Source organism: Hyperolius riggenbachi, chromosome 8 (assembly GCF_040937935.1).
Source record: "Hyperolius riggenbachi isolate aHypRig1 chromosome 8, aHypRig1.pri, whole genome shotgun sequence".
Classification (NCBI taxonomy): Eukaryota; Metazoa; Chordata; class Amphibia; order Anura; family Hyperoliidae; genus Hyperolius; species Hyperolius riggenbachi.
In genome coordinates, this window is record NC_090653.1 from 88,375,988 (window position 1) to 88,399,707 (window position 23,720).

General features: G+C 42.7%; 1 protein-coding gene across 1 annotated transcript in view; it reads right to left on the reverse strand.

The window, feature by feature from the left end:
* Window positions 1–2,643: 2,643 nt before the first annotated feature.
* Window positions 2,644–23,720, reverse strand: part of NKPD1 (NTPase KAP family P-loop domain containing 1) — a 53,208-nt gene continuing 32,131 nt past the window's right edge. The window contains exons 4-5 of the mRNA XM_068247879.1: window positions 9,091–9,222; window positions 2,644–5,510 (exon numbers count right to left, since the gene is read on the reverse strand). Coding sequence (XP_068103980.1) covers window positions 2,644–5,510; window positions 9,091–9,222 — 2,999 coding nt within the window. The remainder of the gene's footprint in view (window positions 5,511–9,090; window positions 9,223–23,720) is intronic.

Here is a 23,720-nt window from a genome sequence, read left to right on the forward strand (position 1 = left end):
CCCTGCTCCTGTAAAAGTCCCGGCCGCATTCATTACTATTCCCCCTCCAGGCCGCCATGGACACTGGGGAAAGATGTAGTTTGGCTTCCAGCTATTGCTGGTTGCTGAAGTACGCTGTTTTTGTCGTAATTTGGGCTCCATCTTTTGACGGCGCCCAAATTGCAGACTGAGTGAGTGCTGCTATAGCTGTAATTCAAATAACGGCTTATGGCGGCGCCAAATTTCCAGCGCAGTTTTTTGCTTGACTCGACTGTATACTGCTATCTCAGCTTTTTACATTTCCTCACTGTAGTTTTGTTAAATTAGCCTTGTGTCGGTCTTGATTGCTTAACCCCACTACAGACTCTGAACATACTTAGGACCTTTATTCAGTTCACTTTTGTCTCCTAAGCTTTCACACTTCATTAATATCACTCTATTATTTCTCTTGTGGCGAAATAAGCAGAAGATACAGGGGGCCTGGTCCAAATCGCATTTTCTCCTAAATTTTCTCCTAGGAGATCATTTTTCATCTTCTGTTTTGAAATATTACCAAAAGTAGGTTTAAGAAAGCTTTCAAAATGTGGTCCTATGTTTTTTTATACCTCTTTCCCCTCCACGTGCAGCTACACCCTTTCTCCATACACCAAACTTGTAGCAGGTTGCTGTGCAGGTGTCTTATGTGCAGGGCTTTGCCTATATAGCGGTAATCATTGGTGTGCTTACAAAACCATGGCTCCCATTACGAATTTTAAACTGAAACCCTATATATATATATATATATATATATATATATATATATATAAATATATATATAGCATAGCAATAGCCATGGCAGCCCTTGCAACTGCTATGGGGCCTAGGAGCAGAGGGGGGCCAGTTGGTACTTGACGTGCTCACTATTAACTCTCCTTTGTTTCTCCACCCTCTGACTTGTCTCAGTGCTTATGGCCTATACACAGTGTACATTGAATGGAAATGGAAATTGCCCAGTCATCTCATATCCATAGGGTAGGGGCAAGTGGCATTGCACAAGAGTGCCTAGAACTTATGGCCCAATTAAAATGTTGCTATGGGGCCTTATAGTCTCTAGCTATGCCGCAGGACAGTCACTGTGTGGCAGAGTGACTGGGGTGTAAGCAGGGGTGAAGAACAATGATGATTAACACAATTCTAAGCACAGGTGATAACAAACAAAGAAGAACTAATACATCAGCTGAAGGAGGACTTTAGATGAGCCGGGGGCCCAGTGCGGTGACTACCTCGACATCTATTGTTACCACACCACAATGTATAACTCTTGTGTTCCATGTACATTCCCCCATGTGAAAAAAACCCTACTTCCATGTGCAGAAAGCCCCCTTCTTCATGTACCACAGCCAGGGCCAGATTTAAACCAAAGCAACATAGGCCATGGCCTAGGGCAGTGTTTCTCAACATCTTATTGGTATGTACCCCTTTTAAAACCCAAGTACCCCCTAGCATAGTAATCATTAGCACAAGTACCCCTTGACAAATATATATTTAATTGTAGTACATGATCATTGGTTCTAAACAATTTCCAAGCATTTACTATTGCTTTTAATTAGCTAAAATACTAATTTGGTGTTTTTAAATAAGATGTATAATTTTCTAAAACTGTAAATTTGTTATTCTTGGTTAAGTATATCAAGCCAGAGTACCCCCTGGGACCATAATAAGTACCCCCTGGGGTACGCGTACCACACGTTGAGAACCTATGGCCTAGGGCACCACAGGATCAAGGGCGGTTGGGCAGCAGGCTATACTGGGGGGAAAGGTCACTTGGCTACCTATACTAGAGGTCGAGGGGGGGGGGTCACTCACCAGGCTATCTATACGGAAGTGGGGGAGGGTCATCTGGCTTCTAATACTAGAGGGAAGAGGCTATTTAAACTGGAGGAGGGGAGGGGAAAGGGTTATTTGGCTACCTATACTAGAGGTGGGGGGGGAGGGTCATCTTGTTGCCTATACTACAGGGAAGGGTCAATAGGCTACTTATATTGGAGGGAGTGGGAAGGGTCATCTCGCTACCTATACTGAAGGGCGACAGTGGCCTTGGGCAGTAAAGAGTACAAATCCGGCCCTGACCACAGCCATCCTCCTCCATATGCAGGTATTCTGTTCCATGTGCGAACCTCCATGCTCAGAATTCCTATTCATTTGCAGCCTCCTCCCCCCAAAATTTGTGCAGGAGCCGCTCTTTTCTACATTCAGCAGCCCCCTCATTCATGTGCAACTGTCCCCTCATTCTGCAGCAGCATCTGTTGTGTGCAGAGTGGTAACTATTGGGGAATAGCAGGGGGGCCCAGATCTGTAGGGACCCCAACTACTAACCTTCCCTTCCTCTGATACAGAGGACCATCCTCCAGGTCAAGTGTTTTTGTGACTACACTTGTTATGGGTGTGACGATAATGATACTGTTTTATAGCCCTTGTAATAAAGGCCCCAATGCCGTGAAGGGCACCAAGAGGAGGCAAGAGAAGGGGAGTGAATGTTAGGGGGCCCCATCAAAGTCTTGCTGGGGGGCCCCATGACTTGTAGTTATGCCACTAGTTGTCTTCAGAAGTTTGTCCATGCTGCATGTATCTAGTTTCTTTAACAGAAGACCATTAACTTTTGCTACACACAGAGATTTTAAGATCTTAAATCTCACTTTCTGCTTCACGTGTGGATTCTACATCCCTCTTTGAAACCACTTCCAACTCTCTAGATGGTGTCTCTGGTTTGTAGTCCTCTATACACTCCAGTACACACTTCTCCTGAATCTGAAACATGGTACATTCAGTGTCCTCTATTCCCATATTTGTTTTAAACTCCCTGTTTGTGTCCTCTATATTACAATCATTTGCGCCTATGTTATGTACAGCATTGCTTTCCTCACAATCAGCTTCTACTATGCTTCCTTTTGGAGTCTTTATTAATTGAGCCACCACACAACATTGGTGTCCTTCGCTGTCACAAGCAGGCACTTTTTCCTGCATTTCGCCCACATAGCATTGATGTCCTTCATTCTCACAAGCAGACACTTCTTCCTGCACTTCAGCCACATAGCATTGATGTCCTCCCTTCTTACAAGCAGATGCTTTTTCCTGCGTTTCGCCCACATAGTATTGATGTCCTTCATACTGCCAAGCAGACGCTTTTTCCTGCATTTCACCCACATAGCATTGATGTACTTCATTGTCACAAGCAGACGCTTTTTCCTGCATTTCGCCCACATAGCATTGATGTACTTCGTTGTCACAAGCAGCCGCTTTTTCCTGCATTTCGCCCACATAGCATTGATGTACTTCATTGTCACAAGCAGACGCTTTTTCCTGCATTTCGCCCACATAGCATTGATGTCCTTCATTCTTGCAAGAAGATGCATTTTCCTGCACTTCAACCACATAGCATTGATGTCCTTCATTCTCACAAGCAGACGCTTTTTCCTGCATTTCGCACACATAGCATTGATGTACTTCGTTGTCACAAGCAGACGCTTTTTCCTGCATTTCGCCCACATAACATTGATGGACTTCATTGTCACAAGCAGACGCTTTTTCCTGCATTTCGCCCACATAGCATTGATGTCCTTTATTCTTGCAAGAAGATGCATTTTCCTGCAATTCAACCACATAGCATTGATGTCCTTCATTCTCGCAAGCAGACACTATTTCCTGCATTTCGATCATGGAATCTGTTTCCAGGTCTTCACAGATTTCTGCTCTAAACCAGTTGGCTTTTTTCCACTGAACAGTTCTGTCATCTTGGTTTTCCTCTGCATCTATGTTCAGCTCACAGTGTTTTTCTAAAATTATAACTTCTGCTTGTGTCTCATCCTTATTGATGTTATCTACTGGCTTCTCGGTTTCGCAAACAGCATTCTCAGCGCTTTTCCAGTCATTTTGAAGGTTATTGATTCCACGGAGAAGCCCCATTTTGTTCTTTATAGAAAAGTCCAGGTTAATGGTGCACTTCATCAGTCTTCTGGATTCTTCTACTGTGAAAGGAAAATCTTTAGAGAGGAACTTCTGAAAAATCTCTGGATCTCCATCCATGTCCAAGGGGTTTTTCAGAGACGCTTTTAAAGAATACAACTCCTTGCTGTTCTCTTTAAAGACATCCCAGAGGAGGCAGTTGCTAAACCCTTCTTTGGATCCCTGCTGTTCTTCATCTTCCAGACATTGAAGTATCCAACTAAGCCTACAGGGCCACTGATTGCAGAGGACAACCCAAGCAGCCACAGCCCTTGAGGATATGTTGTTCCACGGTATTTTGCTCAGCATCATCAAGTGGACCATAACTGGAATCGCATTGACAATTCGTTTCATTTGGCATATGCTATCAGGAATGTATTCATGGAGGACTTCTCGTTCATTGTACAGGGCAAAAAATGTATCCTGAATGTGGTATGCAGGTTGATATGCTGGAGTCCTTACCTCTGGCTCATCATCATCTGAGAGCTCTTCTCTCAGCAGTTTCATGGACTCAGCAATACCTGTCTTGGTACCGCGATTTGCATCATTCCGGCAGGGCCAGTCAATAAGATCCTCAGTCTTCTGTACTGCCTTTTTTAAAAGTTGTAACTTAGTTTTCTTACCAAGTGCTGGAACAGAGAACGGCAGGGTAACAGTACGGTTCAGGAACAAGTAGCCATTGTCTGCCATGCCTTTTAGGGAGCCTGCATTCTCCAAGCAAGTGACAATAATGCTTGGATCCACGACTAGTATCAATATGAATGGAGCTCTCTGGTCAGAGAGCAAAGTGTTCATAGCATCCATTACCCCAACCACTTTGTCTGGTGCACAAAGCTCTAAACTGGTGATCTGCAGGACCACTCTGATTTTTTGCTTCTGAAAAATTTCCATAGTTTGAACCATTTGAGATATCAGTTCTACCTCTTTTTTAACCTCATTCATAAAGCCCATTTGGGAACTGAATTTCTCGCTGTTGACCAAGCGTTCAATTTTCTGCTTTTGACTAATTAAAACACTCTTACATAATTTAAACAATGTCAGGGCTATGGTGGAACCAGCCACAACTGTAGCGAGACTGCCAAAAACAGTAGTGACCTTTTCTTCACCTCCGTGGGTTTTGTGACTTATTGGAACAACCAAGAGAAGGAGACCAATAATGAGTAATATGATGACTACCACAAGAATGATACAAAAAGTCCTTTTAAACATCCATTCTTTGACATTTTCTTCGAGGTTTCTTTTGGGAGTCGAGCCCAGGACATTGAATAAACTAAGTGGCAGAATTCCAAAGTGACGTCGCATTTGATCACAGAGGGTTGTGACAAGTCCCGCCCATAGACGATCACTACCTGCATACTGCCAAGCACTGAAGTGCACAAATATAAACTGAATACTTTTACGTTCCAGGTGACGTGCGGTGATGACAGGACAGTAGAAAAGTAGACGCCAAAGTAGCTGTATGAATCCACATCCTTCAGGTGTAACTGGTGGTTTCCCTGAAGATTTTTCTTCCTTCTCTGTGATGCGTAATGCTTCTTCTCTCATGCACTCTAGAACATAAACAGAATGCCAAGTCAATATTGATGGCCCAAAACATATTTGTTATTGCACAGTTCCTTTGTATTAAGGTATGGCGTTTGCATCTGATGGCTGATCCTGGTTAGTGCATCGGTATTAATTCTGCACCAATATATTGCTGCCATTTAAAGGGCAACTGTAATGAGAGGGAAATGGAGGCTGCCGTATTTATTTCCTTTTAAACAATACCAGTTTTCTAGCAGTGATGCTGCTCCTCTGCCTCTAATACTTTTAGCCATAGACCCTGAACAAACCTGCACCAATTCAGGGGTTTCTGACATTATTGTCAGATCTGGCAAGACTAGCTGCATGCTTGTTTCTGGTGTTATTCAGACAGGAATGCAGCCAAATAGACCAGCAGGGCTGCCAGGCAACTAGCATTGTTTAAAAGGATATAAATATGGCAGCATTCATATCCCTCTACTTAAAGTTGTCATTTAACAGGGTGCATTAAATTGAGTTAACCAGTGCAAAACAGATATCTTTATTTACCCTTGCATGATATGTTGTAACCCAACCCCACATACTCTATTCCTAAATTCATCTTCTGACCTGTGCCTAACCCAACTAACTCCTTTCCTATGCTTCAAACTAACTTAAACCCTCCTCCAACAGCCCTAACACTGACACCCGAGGCAAAATTAAACTAATGAAATAAACAATTGTATCTATCTTCCTTCTCCTAAAAATGACTTTTTAAGATATTCCACAGTTTTATTTTATGTTTAAATCTACTTTTTAAGTTTTAACTGTTTCTTTTTTAAATGGGCATGTGTGCCCCTGCTAAAACGCTGCTATCCCGCAGCTAAACGGGGGTCCCTTCACCCCCAACCTCCCCCCCCTGCAAAATCAACGACCAACTTGGTCGTAAATTTTGCTCTTCCTGGAGGCAGGGCTAACGGCTGCAGCCCTGCCTCTCAGCGCGTCTATCAGATGCGCATCGCCGCCTCTCCCCCGCCCCTCTCAGTGAAGGAAGACTGAGAGGGGCGGGGGAGAGGTGGAGATACGCGTCTGATAGACGCGCGTGAGGCAGGGCTGCGGCGGTTAGCCCTGTCTCAATGTGGAAGAGATCCCCCGGGGATTTGGGGGGTATGGGACCCCCGTTAAGCCGATGGATAGCGGCGTTTTAGCAGGGGCACACATGCCCCTGCTATCTATGAGGTCTGAAGCGAGATTTATTCTCGCTTCAGACTCTCTTTAAATTGTTTTTGCACAATGACACATTCATTGAAGTATGCCATAGCTAAAATTTATGAACTATTGACCCTTTTATCTCTTTCCTGCTCTCAGAAGCCATTTTCTGCTAGGAAAGTGTTTTAGAGTTGGAATTTCTTATCAGTGAGGGTCACACTGTAGTCACTTCCTGTCTGAGTCAGGACTGAGTCAGCCACTTACATACTGTACCTGATATTTAACTCTTTCAGGCAGAGAAAGAAAAAAAGGAACACAGCATAGTTATTTTTGTGCTAGGCACTGTACATACCCATGTCTATCTCATGTCACATGTCACCTCAGGTATCCTTTAACTTTATTCCATCTTTTCACTTTCTCCTAAATCTAATCTTGTGGTCAACTTTACTCTGCCTTTCCCCTTTCTTCTAACCTAACTCTGTGACTCACAACCCCCTCCAATGCTTAAATTTAACCTAGACACTCCACCTTTTACCTTGATTTTTACCTGTCTGAAATGTCTAGCCCTTGGTTATGCAATGTTGTTTTCAATGGTGGTTTTAATATCTTTCCTCTTGTCATTTGTTTTATCTGACTCTTAATTATAAAGCTACGGGTATTCTCTCTACCCTATTTTGAAACAATAACTCACTTTATCGATGCCTAACCACAAACCAACAACATTAATCAATAATCAACTTTCATTATCTTTGTTGACTAACCTACCATTCCTCTGCCAATAAATTTCTGTGTGCTTCAAGCTCACAGCTGCACTGTTGAAAGTAACAAAGGAGCAACTGCCCCAACCAAGTCATAGTGATTCTATCTGCTCCAAGTGGGTGTACCCATCGGGTTGTAGAAATAAAAGACTTTCTTGCAGTTACCTGAATACCTAAACATGGAGAAGCTTCCAGTGAACCCTCTCTGACTTTTTAAAAATCCCCAAAGCTCATCAGCAGCAGTGGCGTAATTACAGTTAAATGGGCCCCTCAGTGAAACTCTGATGCCACCCAATGTTCACACCCCCTTCCCTTGCCTCTCCTGTTTTGCCCTTTACAGCCTGTGGGCCCATCTCACAAAGGGTCATAAAACAATAGTGCCTTGTATAGTCTCCTGTATCAGAGGAAGGGCCGGTTAGTAGTAGGGCTTGCTAACAATACAAACAAAAGCCTGAGCTCACAACAGTCAGCAGCAGCTGTTGGTGTTTGAATTCGGGATCCTGCATTCGGAAACCAGAATTATGCAGAACACCGCACAGCAGGCCCCATACAATGGACCATGCGGGCTGATATAGCTCAGGGTGCGAAGCCCCACGCGGCCACAACTCCGCATTCTGGCCATCCCAGCCTGCATGGGGGACAAATGGGTTAAAAAGGCTCGGGAGGGGGGACACCACATATTTTTTTTCTTTATAATATGCCACACTCTGAACAAAAAAAAATGTAATGATCCAAAAAATAGGTCAAGTTTCCAGGGATCCCTATATAGCCATATTGTGGCTGTATAGCAATCCCTGGCCAAAGCTTCCACTTCCGTGGAGTTCCAGGTGGTCATTACGCACTACGTACTGACCAGCTAGAAACCCCGTCATGAAATTCACTGCTCTTTATTTTACATATGTAAATTTACACTACCGATAGGTTGATACATTATCTGTCATTTAACCACATTTAAATATATAATTTTTTCGTATTGTAACTTTAAAATCGAATTTTAAAAAACGACAAGGTCCTTTAAAAAAAAAAAATCCTCTTGTTCCCATTGTCCTCCTTAACATACCCTATGTTATTTGATGTTTCTAGCACTTACGGGGCTTTGCTATTAACTGCTAAAGCTGGCGGCCATTGACTTTAATGTTAAATCTGAACATGACCTTTTGACAAAAAAGCTTGCATTAAATGCGAACGGCGAACAGTCGAAGTTCACTGGTAACCGTCCACTGGTGCCAATAGCAGGGTGACTAACCTCTCATTTACACTCTCATCAGGACTCTGCATAGGGAAGGAGGGAGGGAAGCACTCGGGGAGGGGAGTTAGCCGCCTTTCCATCATCAGGTGCCTGTTGGCACCTGCCTACAGAGCCTTATAATAAATCCCACCCTGCATTCTACACACATACAGAACAAGGACTGTACTCCACAGGAATTGGGATTTGAACCCTTAGATGACAGTTCGGGGTCGGATGCTGTACAAAGGCATCACTAGCCTGGAGCTTTTGTGTATGTATGTGCTTGACAGTTTTTATAATTTAATTGGTAATCCAATGCAAATGGTTTAATCGAGAATAAAAAAGAGGAGGCGTCTTGGGACCAAATCTCACTTTTACAACTTGTTAAGGGGAGTCCTTGTATCGAATATTGTAGACTAGATTCTTCATACTTACTTGTTATGCGGTCAAGCAGCATATATACTCTGCCCCCAAATGGAGCGTATAGCCCGACGGTGACTGGTGTAGCCACCTGACATAATGCCTTGGACAGACAGGCACAATAGATGTCATCTTCGGTCTCTTTTCCTGTAAAAGAAATTAACAACTTTAAGGTTACTCATGCAGAGCTTTGGGATAGGGCAGAAGAATGGGATAACTAACATACTGGTGGTTGGGGGTAAAACTACTGGTACAACATTTTAGGAATTTGGAATCATAGGGAATGATTTATACATTTTTGGAGAACACTGGACAGTACAGAACCAGAAAACCTGCACCGCATTAATTAACCACTTAAAGAGTAACTGTCAGGCTGCAGAAGCTAATTTAAACCTCTATTCTCCTGTGTAATGGCCCATACTCACGAGGGACTTTTGTCGCCTCAACACGCGGCGCGCGCGTGTTGCGGCGACAGGTCGCCCGTGAGTATGGGCCGTCGCACGCGCGCGCACCCCGAACTGTCGCCCGTCGCTCATGTCGCCGTGCGATTGAAACTTTCAATCGCATGGCGACAGTCGCCGCCGCACCTCCCCCGTGAGTACGCGGACTAGCGACAGCAACCTCCATTGTGGTAAATGGAGCTTCCGGCGGGGGGAGGAGGAACGTCGGCGACAGCTTCCGTCTCGCCGCTGGTCCCTCTTCCACGTGTGTACGCGGAGGGACCTGGCGAGGAGCTGTCGCCGGCCTGTCGCCCACACGCTCACGTGTGCTGGCGACAGGCCACTTCTGCAGCCCGTGAGTACGGGCCATTAAACAGTTTAGAAGGAAGCTCAAAAGCCATTAGTGAAGATAAAAATCTCAGTTACCTTTGATGTGTGCTTATCAGCAAGTCTGTTATAGACCCATAAAGACGCAAGCCGCATACTAAACTGCAAAGCATTCTGGGGCCCTCCCCTCGGCTGCTAATGAGACGTTACAGAAGCTTGTAATCAGTCCAGCGTGTAGCACTGATAAATCTCGGGGCAGAGTACTCTGCAGGAGTCAGCTATTGTTCCTAGCCACATGGCTCATTAATATTCACTGCACACTGTGTTGTTCAAGTACGAGCTTATCTGTGATCAGGAAGCAGGCAGGACATGACGACACATTTGACAGAAAAACATGGAGCCTGCCATGAGCTGTCAGGAGCATCTATCTCTGCATATACTATATACAAATTCTGTGAAATCCAAACGTGGACAGTGAAATGCATATGTAATGTAAGTACAGCCAATCTTTAGCTACTGATATATGTGTTTATTTTCTCTGAGACCTTATACCTAACAGCTCCTCTTTAAGGACCACAGGCTTAAACCCCCCTAAAGCAACAACAATTTTTTACAAAACAGGTCACTGCAGTTTTAAGACCTAGCTGCAGGGTTGCACAACTCAGCACACAAGTGATTCCCCCCTTTTTTGTCCACCAACAGAGCTTTCTGTTAGTGGGCTATGACCGCTCCCAGGCTGTTTATTTTTTTCTTAATAAATATTTATATCTTTATTTTTTTTTAAATAAAATTACATTTTTTTTGTATACCCGCCTCCCACCCTCCCCCTGCCAGCCAATCACTGTGATCGGCTGTTATAGGCTTCAGCCTATGACAGCGGATCACCCCTGAGCCTGCCAGGGGGGACAGCTATGTCACATGGCTGTCCCCAGTACAGCGCTACCTTCGATTGCAGCATTGTACGGAGTAAATAGACAGCGGTTTCACCGTCTAACAGTCTCCTAGTGGCAAAAGCCGATGGGAGGCTGATGATGGAGCAAGCAAAGATGCGTGCGCAAAGGCGCATGCGATCTCCTGCAAAACACGCTGCCAGGACAGCATGCCGATCGGTGTTAGGCGGTCCTGGGCTGCCGCCGTGTCCACGCCAATTGGTAATGGTTAAAGGGTATGGAAGGTGGTAAAATTAATCTGTGATCTTTCATTAATCTTTCACAGCTTAAGACAACTGCGCACATCCAATCTTGATCCAATTTTACCACTTCCATGTAGTATGAGAGCTCACCTACACAATCTCTTTAAACTATTGGCCCTCATGGGAGTAAATGGGAGTTGTAAAATTGACCAATCGAGATTAGATATGTGTAGCAGGCTTTAGACGCATATTACCCTTGTTAGTTATGCACATTTTTCATTGATCACTGAGATTTTTCAGTAGCTAAAAATGTTACATCGTTGTAGACTAATGAATTTAGATGCCACTCTACTACTAAAGAATTCACTTTAGCGTTTAGTGTAATTACATTCATAAAATAGAAATACGATGTAAGTAAAAGATAATGATAAAAAGTAGTAGTAGTAGTAGTAGCAGCAGCAGCAACAGCGCAGCAGCAGCAGCAGTAGTAGTAACGTTTTAATTAAATGGTATTAATAAAGATGTGGAAACATCTGCATCCTGTTGTAATAAATTACATTTGAAACTGTTTTTGCATAGTGCTTCTATGGAGGTCCATTAGATTATCTCCAAACATAACCAACAGAGGCAGCAGGTGCATCACTATGACTGGCAGCTACAGGTTTGCTTACATAACTTGCCTCAGCTAGTTATCAAAGTTATACAGCTTCTAAGTATTATTGGAATGTATCTCTGATTCTAAAGCCGTCACCCAGCAGGGATCCATACTTGATCCCTTGGGCGACAGCGCAGTGTTGTCCCCCGGCGGGGATCAATACTTGATCCCTTGGGTGATGGTGCGAGGCTGTCACCTGGCAGGGATCAATAGTTGACCCCTTGGGTGACAGCGCAGTGCAGTTACCCGGTAGGGAATGATACTTGATTCCTTGGGTGACAGTGCAGTGCTGTTACCCGATAGGAAATTATACTTGATTCGTTGGGTGACAGTGCAGTGCAGTTACCCGGTAGGGAATGATACTTGATTCCTTGGGTGACAGTGCAGTGCTGTCATTCGGCGGGCATCAGTACTTGATCCCTTTGGCGATATTGCAGTGCTGACGCTGTACAGATGCAACATTTGCCTTCAATGCGCTTCCTGTCATATCTGATTGGCTCACTTCCAAGATGCCTAGAGCTTTTATGAAATTTGCATGCAAGCTGGAATAATTTGCATCTCATTGACCATCTCTAGTTGATAATGGCTCACTGACCATACTGAATCCTAAAGCCTAATACACAAAACAGAATTTTTCTTTCTTAAACTGAATCAAGCACCATTTTTAGCACCCACGCCACTTCAATAGCACATTTAATATGCATACCAATAATGTGGCTCATTAATAAAAAAAACCTTAAATTTTACCTCTTCGTTTTACATTTAAAAGTTTAGCAGAGGGTTTTATTACCCTACTTCCAAAATCTGCCCTACCACAGAAGTTTCAGGCAGAGAAAGACTGATGTCATTATTTTAATGCACACAGTAGCAGAGAGCAAACAAAAGCTTTCACCTGTGTGTGTGTGTGTGTGTGTGTGGGGGGGGGGGGATGGGTAGAGATAGGACACTAATGACTTCAAAGAAGTCACAGATGCTATCTTCCCACCTTCCCCTGTATAAATAATGGGTAGCTAGAAGGAGAAGGGAGCAGCTCCTACGGCTATTAGAAACCAGGAAGAGAAAAGCAGAGCTCGGTTCCGTTTAAAGCAGAAGGTATTTGCAATTATTCAGGTTGGAGTGCGCATTTGAGATGTTCCACGGTACATCACTGCTAAATATGCAAATTGTCTCTTTTTCCCTTGTAGCGAAAGAAGGAAGGCCCAGCACCATCTTCAAATTAGCTTATAATTATAGCTTTAATGCATAATGACAGCAGAGCATAATCAGATATAGTACAAAACAAGGCCAGTCATGATGATACAAGATAAGGCCAATCATGATAGTAGTACAAGATAAGGCCAATCATGATGGTACAAGATAAGGCCAGTCATGATGGTAGCATGGCAGCAACATTTCGAGAGGTGCTCTTTATCAAGCTTGACTAGTGTTCTAACAATTTCTTACAGTTGCCAGCTATTAATTTGATTGGTTGCTCACAAGAGAGGTGTGTTGGGAGCAGATATGTATGGAGATGTGATATATAGCATGATGGGATGGCTTTGTTTATTGCTTTATGCTAATGGCTCGCAGACCCTGTAGTCTCCTCCTCATGTCTGGTTTAGGTGTTTGTTTTGAAACGTCACTGAGTGACGTATCACACTTCCAGATTACTGCAGTCCTCTTGATAGGTCGGCGGCATGTGCGGTGCGCATGTTCAGTTGGTGTCTGTGAACACCAACGAAGTTCCCCATCAGGTCCGCGCCTTGGTGGGCGTGGCTTTCTCCTTAGCCATGGGCAGATGGATTTCTATTGGTCACTCGGCAGCCCCGTGTCCTTTTTGATTGGCTCTCGTGTAGAGCTTGGAGAATAAATAGCAGGCGGTTGTGAGAAATTGTTAGAGAGACAGTCAAGCTTGATAAAGAGAGGAAGCACCTCTCAAAACGCTGCTGCCATGCTACCTTCATGACTGGCCTTATCGTGTACCATCATGACTGGCGCCCGGAGGTTTGGAAGCTACTGAACTGAGGCACTATTACTGACCTGAGGAAGCGGTTTTGACCGAGAAACGCGTTGTCTTGTGCAAAATAAAACCGAGTTTTAAAAAAGCCCAAAATCCAGTTTGTATATTTCCTGAAAGGGGGCGTCTAGAAGGTAGGATCACACGATTTTTCTATTGAATGCTGTGTCTACCATATAGAGTGAATATATTATCTCCATTCTACCGGGCGCCTCCTACTCTTTCTGCTAACCATCATGACTAACCTTATCTTGTACTACATCTGATTATGCTCTGCTGTCATTATGAATTAAAGCTATAATTACAAGCTAATTTGAAGATGGTTCTGGGCCTTCCTTCTTTTGCTATATAGGGTATAACAAATAAAGTGCGAATGCTCAAGGGATACAACAAATTGAAAATATGAGGATCACAGACTTCTACAAATAACAATAATCACTTTATTGGCACAATCGGTCAAAAACCTCTACAAAAATCCCCATTAAAAACAGACATATGGCTGTGTCTAACATGCCCCCCACTCTCACAGCCGGCTGTGTAGAGCAACTTTCCACCCCACACACACACCAATCAAAATTGGCCAATGTCACTCCAATGTACATGTGTCCTCGTCAACACTTCAATCATTAAGGGCGATTAACAGCACAAATAGAGACTGCTGCTGCGTTATATCAAGCTCTGAAAGGCTGCATCACAGTTCCATGGCCCTTGTAATAACGAAGATATTATGAGCGCACATATAGTTTGCCTATACAGAGCTCTGCACGCAGGGGCTTTCACCACCTCCTTTGATATTTCTCAGGCTCCACCACTAGTATCGCTTCCCCATCAAAGCTCACCACTCTTAACATCCTGCTTCCAGGTCACTCGTGTGTGTCACGTAAAGGGGCATCCATCCTGATGTCAGCCACTCAACCCAGCCATGAGATCACAGCAGAGAGCAGTAACCATATGGAAGGGCGACTTTTCAAGTGGCAGCTGCAGCTAGTAGGAGTGCTCAAGATGCAGAGCAGGACAGGAGCCCGTCCACCTACGCATTGTGCCTGCCCACTGCAAGCTTCTTTTGCTACCATACTGCACTGTTCCTGGACCTGTTCCTGAACCTTATACTAGAGGTAAGGAGGGGGGGGGGGGTCATCAGGATACCTATACTGGAGGAGGGGGTAAGGATTATCTGGCTACCTATACTGGAATGAAGGGTCAACAGGCTACCTATACTGGAGGGAAGGGGAAGTGTCATTTAGCTACCTATAGTGTAGGGGGCAGCTGCTGACAGTGGCCTTGGGCGGTCAAGAGTACAAATCCAGCCCTGGACATGACCATCACTTATCAGCAGGAGGCCAGGGAACTGGTATTGTTCAAAAGAAAATGGCTGCCTCCATATCCCTTTCACTTCAGGTGTCCTTGGAGGCCGGTTTCACACTAGCAACCAGCGTTTGGGTGCGGTACGATCAGATGATCCCATAATACCGCAATGCAAAAAAAGAAGCATTGTATACACCAGTATTGATGCACGGTAGTGTAATCTTTGGCAGCTAACCAAACTATAAGTAAGGGCTCTCTAGCGCTCGCTTCCTGTCGCTGAAACAGGAAGTGTATTGAAGAAATATGCTTCCGAGCATGCGCACCAAGATGCAAACGCAAAACAGTTTACAATATCTGCGGCGTCAATGACTTGCATGGCTTAATGCAAGTCGTCAGGGAAGTTAACCCATAAGGCGATGGAATACTTCTGGCGCATCACACCGCATCAGGTATGAAATATCCCATCAACTATCATTGCTTTAGTGTTACTCTGCGGTAAAAATGGGTAATGAAGCTCAATGGAAATACTCTAGTGTGAAAGGGGCCTAAGGTTTTTACCCCATCATCATACATTGTGGTTTAGATTTGAAATATTGAATTTACAGATTACCTTTTGATGTCATCTTGACCCAGAGTTGTCAGCAGCATTACTCTCTGTACACAGCCAGATTCCCCACTGGAATATAAGAAACTGAAGGTGAATGATAGAAATCTAATACTGTACGACAAAGCAAGGTCCTACAAAACTGGTCAGTCATTGTGGAAGCATCCAAGTAGAGAAAGTGGAGGGCACATCCACTGGTACTTATAAACATTTTATTCCAAACCCATAATAGGGAAAAACAGGCTATATACACTTAGATAAAGAACAGGGAGGATACAAGTGCAGAGAGATTTTATATAAATATATATATAATCATTTTTATTTGATTTCAAAAATAGCTGTAAACATACATGATAATGCATAGAGAATAACCAACAACATAAAGTGTTCATATGCCTAAAGGTGGGCATACATGGTACAATTTTTCAATTAGATCATTTAGTTCGATTATTCCGTTAGATCGAATATAAAGATTTTTCCAGCATGTCCGATCATTTTTCCCGAAAACACGGGATAATCGTTCGAATTTCTTGATCAAAAAAAAAATATTTTCAACTTTCATTCAATTCGATCATTTAGATCGAATAAACGGGAAAATAGAACATTTTTATTGTACCGTGTATGGCCACCTAAGTCACAATATACACTAGTGAGGATTAGGCAAAAAAACAAAAAACATATAGACAACAATAATGTGACAACGACATGAAAACATATCAACCCGTCATATATGGAGTCCAAGTATTAAAATGAAAGTAAGGCACATAGAGCAGATGTATATTAAAAACAAATGCCCGTGAAAGGGTCTGAGTATAAAATTCAGTGCAGAGAAATTTTGACCTTTGTGTTCTCCATTATAGCCCTAGATGCTTCCACATGGCTTCTCCTTTAGGTTTTCCCTCCTCCTATGCAGGTTTTAAAAGTTTCCTTTAGGGATGGCAAGTGAGTTTTAAATACTGTAATTCCAAGCTGTTGCACAAGTATGCGCTGTCTGTCACAAGCCTCCTAGTGACTGGACCGCACAATGCCTTCCAATCGGTTTCAGCACACAGACCATGCAATCTGTGGTCGCAATCGGTGCACAGAAAGCGCTGGAATTTTGGCAACAGACAGACCAGAGGAAGGCGTACGATCTATTAAACACAAAATACTCGGCTGCCACCATCTCTGTTACCATGGGACAGAGAATCCCACTGACTGGCTGACTCTAGATCTGCAAATAAAACGGTTAAACATACTGTATTTTATCTAGCTATCAACAATAGTAGCGACTCTTCAGAAGCTAGAGTTCAGTTTGTGCGGCTGAATAGCAGGGGTAGCTGAACAAATAAAATGACTTTATAGAAGTCTTTATTATAAATGCAATATAAATAATTATTATATATAGAAAGTCAGTAAAATAAACAATTATGGAGACAATCGTAGCGCAGTACAAAAAATAAAAAGGGAAGAAAATACGGATACTTAGTACTTAAGTTCTTCTGGAAATTGGTACTTTCTGGGAAAACACGTGCAGTTATTTGTTTCAGTTCAGGAGCCAAAGCTCAGACAAGATGACCGCTGCTCTTCCTCAAAGCAGCAGCAGGCTCACATGAAGATGGAATTCAGAGGAATAAAGGAGGAGTCCCTGGCAAACACTTTTGAATAATCCACAATTTTGGGTGGGGTCTCAGGGTAAGCCCAGGGGCTGGACAGGGTGCGGTTAACCTCCTGGGTGGGTTTCTGGTGCCCACCAAATATGACAGTTTTCATATTTCGGCTTACGCTTCCTGCACACACATACCGGTTACAGATTCATATTCCTCAGAATATGACAGTTCATATGACATCAAACTTGGGTGCTTTTGCATGCCCAGTTACGAAGTAGCGGAATACCTCGGGTTCTGGGTATGTCAGTGGCCTCAATTTAATATTAAAATATTCACCAGATCCGGACCAGCGGAATGAGATAACTTTTATACCTCTCATATGAATGGTATTCCTTACACCTTAAAAATGATATACAGCATTAATTTTCTCTCTGCTTCCGATGGAGTCGAGCAGTCTGGCCTCCTGTGGAGGTTATCCTGTCTCTTTAAAAGGCAGTAACACCAGCCATTTGTGGCTTACTGCTGGAGAGCTTTCACACCTCGGTGTCACTGGCCCAGGAAGGGACTTCTTTTAATCAATTTAATTTAAACAAACATGCCATTCCTTGAGCAACAAACGTACTTCATAAAAAGAGTTCCTCTAACAGCCATGAAACCAGAGACTCCCAGGCTCACTGTCTGCTACCCCCTAGACATAAAATCTTGATCTGGCAATGCAACGACAATCGGTGCAGGAAACCGATTGCGATTGCGTTTCTGGTCTCCCGTGACATGCGCATTTCAATGCAAATTTATGCAGCTTGAAAATGAATCAGCTGAATCCCACTTCAATTTCATTTGAGCTTGTTGCAAATATGATCATGTTCATGCACGAGTACGACCATAATGCGCCTGGTTGAGTACAGCAGTAGTAATCCGCAGCTGTGCATACATGGCTCCGTGCTACTGCTCAGGCACGGCCATTCTCATGCAGGCACTATACAACCGCACTCGTGCAAGAAGAGAAACATGGCTACAAACTTCCAGAAGGAGCCGAGCAGCGGCGGGAGGAGCGAGCAGGACAAGGGAAACCGCTGGAGAAACCCAATGCTTCCCTCTACCGAAGTAGCTGTAATTTTATGGGTTTTGGGTCGCCCCGGGTTTACTTTATGGTGTCTGTTAATAATACAATCTTGATTGCACAATCTTACCATTCCCATGTAGTATGAGGCATAGCTCCCAGCTGTCCCTTTTTCAGAGGTACAGTCCCTCTTTGGGAACCCAATCCCTCATTTTCCCTCCTTTGTTTGCCTTTCAGGACTGATGTACAGACACATATACAAATATATGTATTTTTCTACTAAAAACTGTGTTTAACTGACCATAAACTTTATTCTCTTCATTTAAATAAATGTTTTATTTTTCAATGGTAAAATGAATTAGAACTAATGATGATAGAGAGGATCAGTGTGATCTCAATTTTAAAGCTTCGTCTTTTGCTTCTGAATTCTTTCTAGTATCAGTAACTAAGGGTGTGGTGAAGGTGTGATTAGGGGTGTGGTTAGGGGTGTGTCTTGAAGCATCCCTCTTTCTTATCTCAAAAAGTTGGGAGGTATGTATGAGGGGCTTACCAAAGTAGCCATTCAAAGTGTATTCATTGAGTTTATCCTTCTAAACGTGGCCATACACTTATAGATTTGCAGCAGATTCGACCATCAGATAGATTTCCATCAGATGCCTGTCAAGTCGAATCTGACAGGAATTTATCTGCCGTGTGCCACACACTAGGAACAGATTCTCAATATATTTCAGATTGTAATCTATAGGAAATCTATCGAAAATCAATCTAAATGCATTATTTGACCATTAGATCCAATGCAGCTCTATGGGCCATCAATCTGCTGCTGATCGACCTAGACTTTCCATCCAGTCAGATAGATCAAATCGAACAATATCAACCTCAAATCGATCGATCGGCTAATTGGATAGAATCAATTTCTGATCGATGGATTCTATAGAATCGATCGATCGATGGCTGAAATCCACCAGTGTATGGGCCCCTTAAGACATAGGTTTGGTGAGACCTACAATAAAGATTGTATCATTGATGGGCATCTTTAGTCTGCTTTCCCAATTTTTACTTTTGTCTTTTTTTTTTCCCATTGTCTTTTTTTTCTTTGTTTTTATTGCTTCTTTTAGATCAACAGAACTTTGGGATTTTCCCTAACATAGAATTCCTATTTTTAGTAACAAATCCAAATATGCGTACTCTACTTAGCTTCCTCTTCCTGTATTTGTCTTCCCGTCTGTCCCCATATAAAAATGTCTTAATATGTAGGTAAATAAGCATAACAAGTCATCTTAAGGAGACCAACACATCATTAATGATCTAATTACACAGACAGGAGTTTCTTCAAGCAATTTTCAAAAACAAGTCCCTCAACACCTGCTCCTGCGTAATTACCTCCACCTTCAAAGTCTTATGTCTAACTTGTCTGGCTAGGTAATTAGCACAGTCATTGCATTTCTGCTTCACAAGCTCTTAAAGCGGCCATGTACTTAACACTATGTGAAACTATTCTATACCCAGAGCAAATGTTAATGATTTAACACACCCGTCTGAATGACTCTACAGTCTCTATGAATGTTTGGAATTCCAGCACAGGCTACGTGACTTACGCTGTCACATGAGGACATAAAACGAGGGATTCGTCCCCAACACTAAGCGAATATCTCCCACAAGGGGCATCCATGGAGAAGCACATGACTGGTTTATCAGCTAATGGATGTGTACTTTATTGATCAAAGAAGTCCAAAGTGATTGGCTGATAGGTTGGTCATGTGTTTCTCCATAAATTATCCTTGAGAATTGATCAGCTTTACCCAAAAGATATACAAACGGTGATAAAAACAGAAATGTTTTTCCATGCAGCTGTTTTGCTTTATTGCTGTCTGTGTTACTATAGTTGTTTACTTTGAGTCCCAATGTCAGTACTGCTCTCCCAAGGATTTAAAGGAGTTATTTCGTGAAAAAAGTAGGCAGTTAAAAAATGTGACAGATGACTGGTTTTGGGCCAGTCCATCTTTTTATGGGGGATTCACAGGGCTTTCTTTGTTTTTAACAGCATTTCCTGAACAACAGTTGCAAAATTTAACTGACATAATAGTGTGCAAGTGATTAGGGAGGCCGGCTGGTATCTTGCTATTTTGGCAGTTAAACTGTTGTTCAGGAAATGCTGTTGAAAACAAAGAAAGCCCTGAGAATCCCCCTTAAAAAGATGGACTGGCCCAAAACCTGTCATCTGTCACATTTTTTAACTGCCTACTTTTTTCGCGAAAGAACCCCTTTAAGAAAGAAGGAGAGCATTTCAGATCTTTCTCTTTATTTCTTCATGCCTAGGCTCTCCTAAACGCCACTCTGCTAGGCATCAGAATATAGCAGACGACCTGTTTCCATTATGATGCTCCAGTATTTATAATCATTTAGTCCTGTCTTGGACGTTCATGGAATTACCCAATCTCTATACAATTAGATAATGACTATATGCATAAATGGAACTATCCCACTTGTCAATGTTATTCAATAAAGACCCGGGAACCACTTTTGGGGAAGTGAATGCTATCTGCTTTATGGTTCATGAAGTGTGTCGAGACTGGACAATATCGCCCAAAACCGAAAAAGTTATTTAAGATATGACTTAAGTATACAGTCACTCATGCTCTAGATTGGGAGTGGAATAGGTGGACCCCAAACTAAAAGAGGCATATTCCGTCATTCTTGTACTATATGAGTGTGGGAAAAATTATGCTGTTCAAAGTAGCTAAAAGTGTATTTTTATGCATTCTTTTGCCTATATATATATATATATACATTTTATGTATGTTGTTGTAGTGTCCTTTTGTAATTCATAAAATGTAATGCTCTTTAGCCTACTGGATGATCTGAATTGAGGTGTATTCTCCCTGTTGTGTCATTAACTTAAAATGCAATACAATATATCTATGTTAAATTTCCTCTAGCCTATACTATAAAATTAAGACTTTCATTTCTCTTGGGAAGTGGGGATACTTGTATTAGATATTAATTTAAAAAAGTACATATTTTTGTAGGAGTCATACCCTACGGTTCTTAGCAAAAAGGCTTCTTATCTCAGATCTCTTTACTTCTTGTTTGTTTTCATTATAATTTTCTTCATTGGATCATTTGTTTAGCATAGTGTTATGTTATGTAGGCTGTTATTAGTGTAATCTGATAACAATGTAATCCAATGTAATGCATAACAATGTACATAATCCCTTTTTCTTTTCAATATTCTGATGGATTTCATAGTTCTCAGGTTTGATCCCAAGCCAATTCATTTAATTATTATTGCTTAAATATGGTTTGTAAGTTATCAGTTATTATACATTATTAGTCAAACATTTGTATATTTAACAAATACACTTTTTCTAAAAGTTTCTGATCATTTGGGTGGGAAATATAAGTGTATGCAGATGTCCCCCAGTGTTGCTGGCCTTCTCTTCTGCGATCTACCAGGATGATTTGCTCCTTGTAAAGTTCTAAGGGAGTTCCCACTGAAGCGTGTTGCTAATATGTTTCCTTACCTCTCCATAGAGCAGAACACACTGCTTGGCCAAAAGCTGGTCTGTACAGTGCTCACAAAAATACACCCTGAGTGTCTGTTCAGTTCTGCAGCATCATACAGGAACAGAACCACCACAGATCTCTAATAAAACCCAGCTGAGGATTCAAATAAAAAAATGGATAGCAAGGCTACTTTTGGATCACTTCATTTTTGTCCTCTTTGTCTTTCTGGTTATATTTTATAGTGCATTATAATGTAGCCTCCTAACCTCCTACATATGTCACGTTGGATCTTTGATCACAGCTTCATGTGCTACCTAGCGTTAATGGATCTGAGCTTTGACCAACCAGAAGCAATAGGACAAGCTGCGGTCAGGTAGATAGGTGCCTGGGAGGGGAGGAGGCTAACCATGGGAGGAGGGGAGGAACTTTGGATGTGGCTTATCTGCTGTTCTTTCCCAGTCAGAGCTCCACCCACTAACACCAGGTGGCATATTTACACGTGTGCACCATATAGTTTTAAATCTATGGGGAGCTATAATCAGCAGAGGAACTGTGGTCAAGACTCCAAAATGACAGACGAGCACCTGAGAGGGGAGGAGGTCACATACCTCTGCGCTACAGAAAATGGCAGCACTGGACAGTAAAACATACAGGGCAGTTCTGAGCTAAACAGCACTCGATCTGCTGACTATCTTCTTTTAGCCTTTTGTTGCGCTTTAAATTCAGCTCTTAATGAGCCTTCTCTAACAACCGGAAACTAGAGTGCTGAACTGGGTTCTCACAAAGTTGCCGCTAGTCCAGAGATGGATTAAACTGAAATGGGGTCCTAGAAAAGGCAGTAGCTTGCACTTTTGGTAGTTTGAGAGGGGCCACCAATATGGCCCCAGGCACCTGCCCAGGTTGCCTTGTGAATGATCCTGCTCTGCACAAGTCATATGATCTTGGTGATATTCAGTTACAGTGCTCATGATACAGTGTTGTCAAACACTGGAATCTGCATCTGTGTGAATTATTCCATGCTGTGTATGCTACTCTATGTAAGTGGAGAAATTGTTAGGAGCAGATACACAGTCTTACAGTCAGTGTTACAGTTACACATAACTCAGTACATATTTGTTCCTTATTTGAACCTCCTGCATCACATTTTCTCCTCTTTTTGTTTTTAGTAAAATTTTGTTTTCTGCATAGTGGAGTTTGGGATTTGAGTTTCCGCTTGAATTTCACTATAGTGTACAGACTCTATACAAGGCAAGACACAGAACATTTATATCATTCTCTTCTCCTGGCAAACTCAAAGCGCTAGAGGTGCAGCTACAAGGGCACGCTCTATAGGCAGTAGCTAAGGAGTCTTGCCTAAGGCCTCCTCACAGAATAGAAGCAAGCTTACCAGGCCAGGATTTACCTCAGAGGAGCCTATGGGCACAGATGTCCTGGCACCTTAAACTTTGCCCTTTTGCATAGTGGAGTTTGGGATTTGAGTTTCCGCTTGAATTTCACTATGGTGTACAGACTCTATACAAGGCAAGACACAGAACATTTATATCAGGCTCTTCTTCTGGCAAACTCAAAGCGCTAGAGGTGCAGCTACAAGGGCACGCTCTCTAGGCAGTAGCTAAGGTGTCTTGCCTAAGGCCTCCTCACAGAATAGAAGCAAGCTTACCAGGCCAGGATTTACCTCAGAGGAGCCTATGGGCACAGATGTCTTGGAAAGGTGGGGAAAGGCTGCGCATCCCTAAACACATGCTGCAATTGAATGGTTAATCGCACAGGCATACACCGCCTCTGCTAGACTGAAAAATGCATTCCCTGCATCCAAGACAAGTGCTAACATTTATTAAACTAGGAGGAACTTTAGCTTCCAATATGGTTTGCATGCAAAGTATATTATACTAGACACTTGCGCCACGGTGAGGCAGACCTCCGGGCAAGTGACCTAACCTAAATTTAAAACCTTGGGAGCAGCTAAGCAAAAAAAAAAAGAAGCTAAAGTTCCTCCTAGTTTAATAAATGTTAGCGCTTGTCTTGGATGC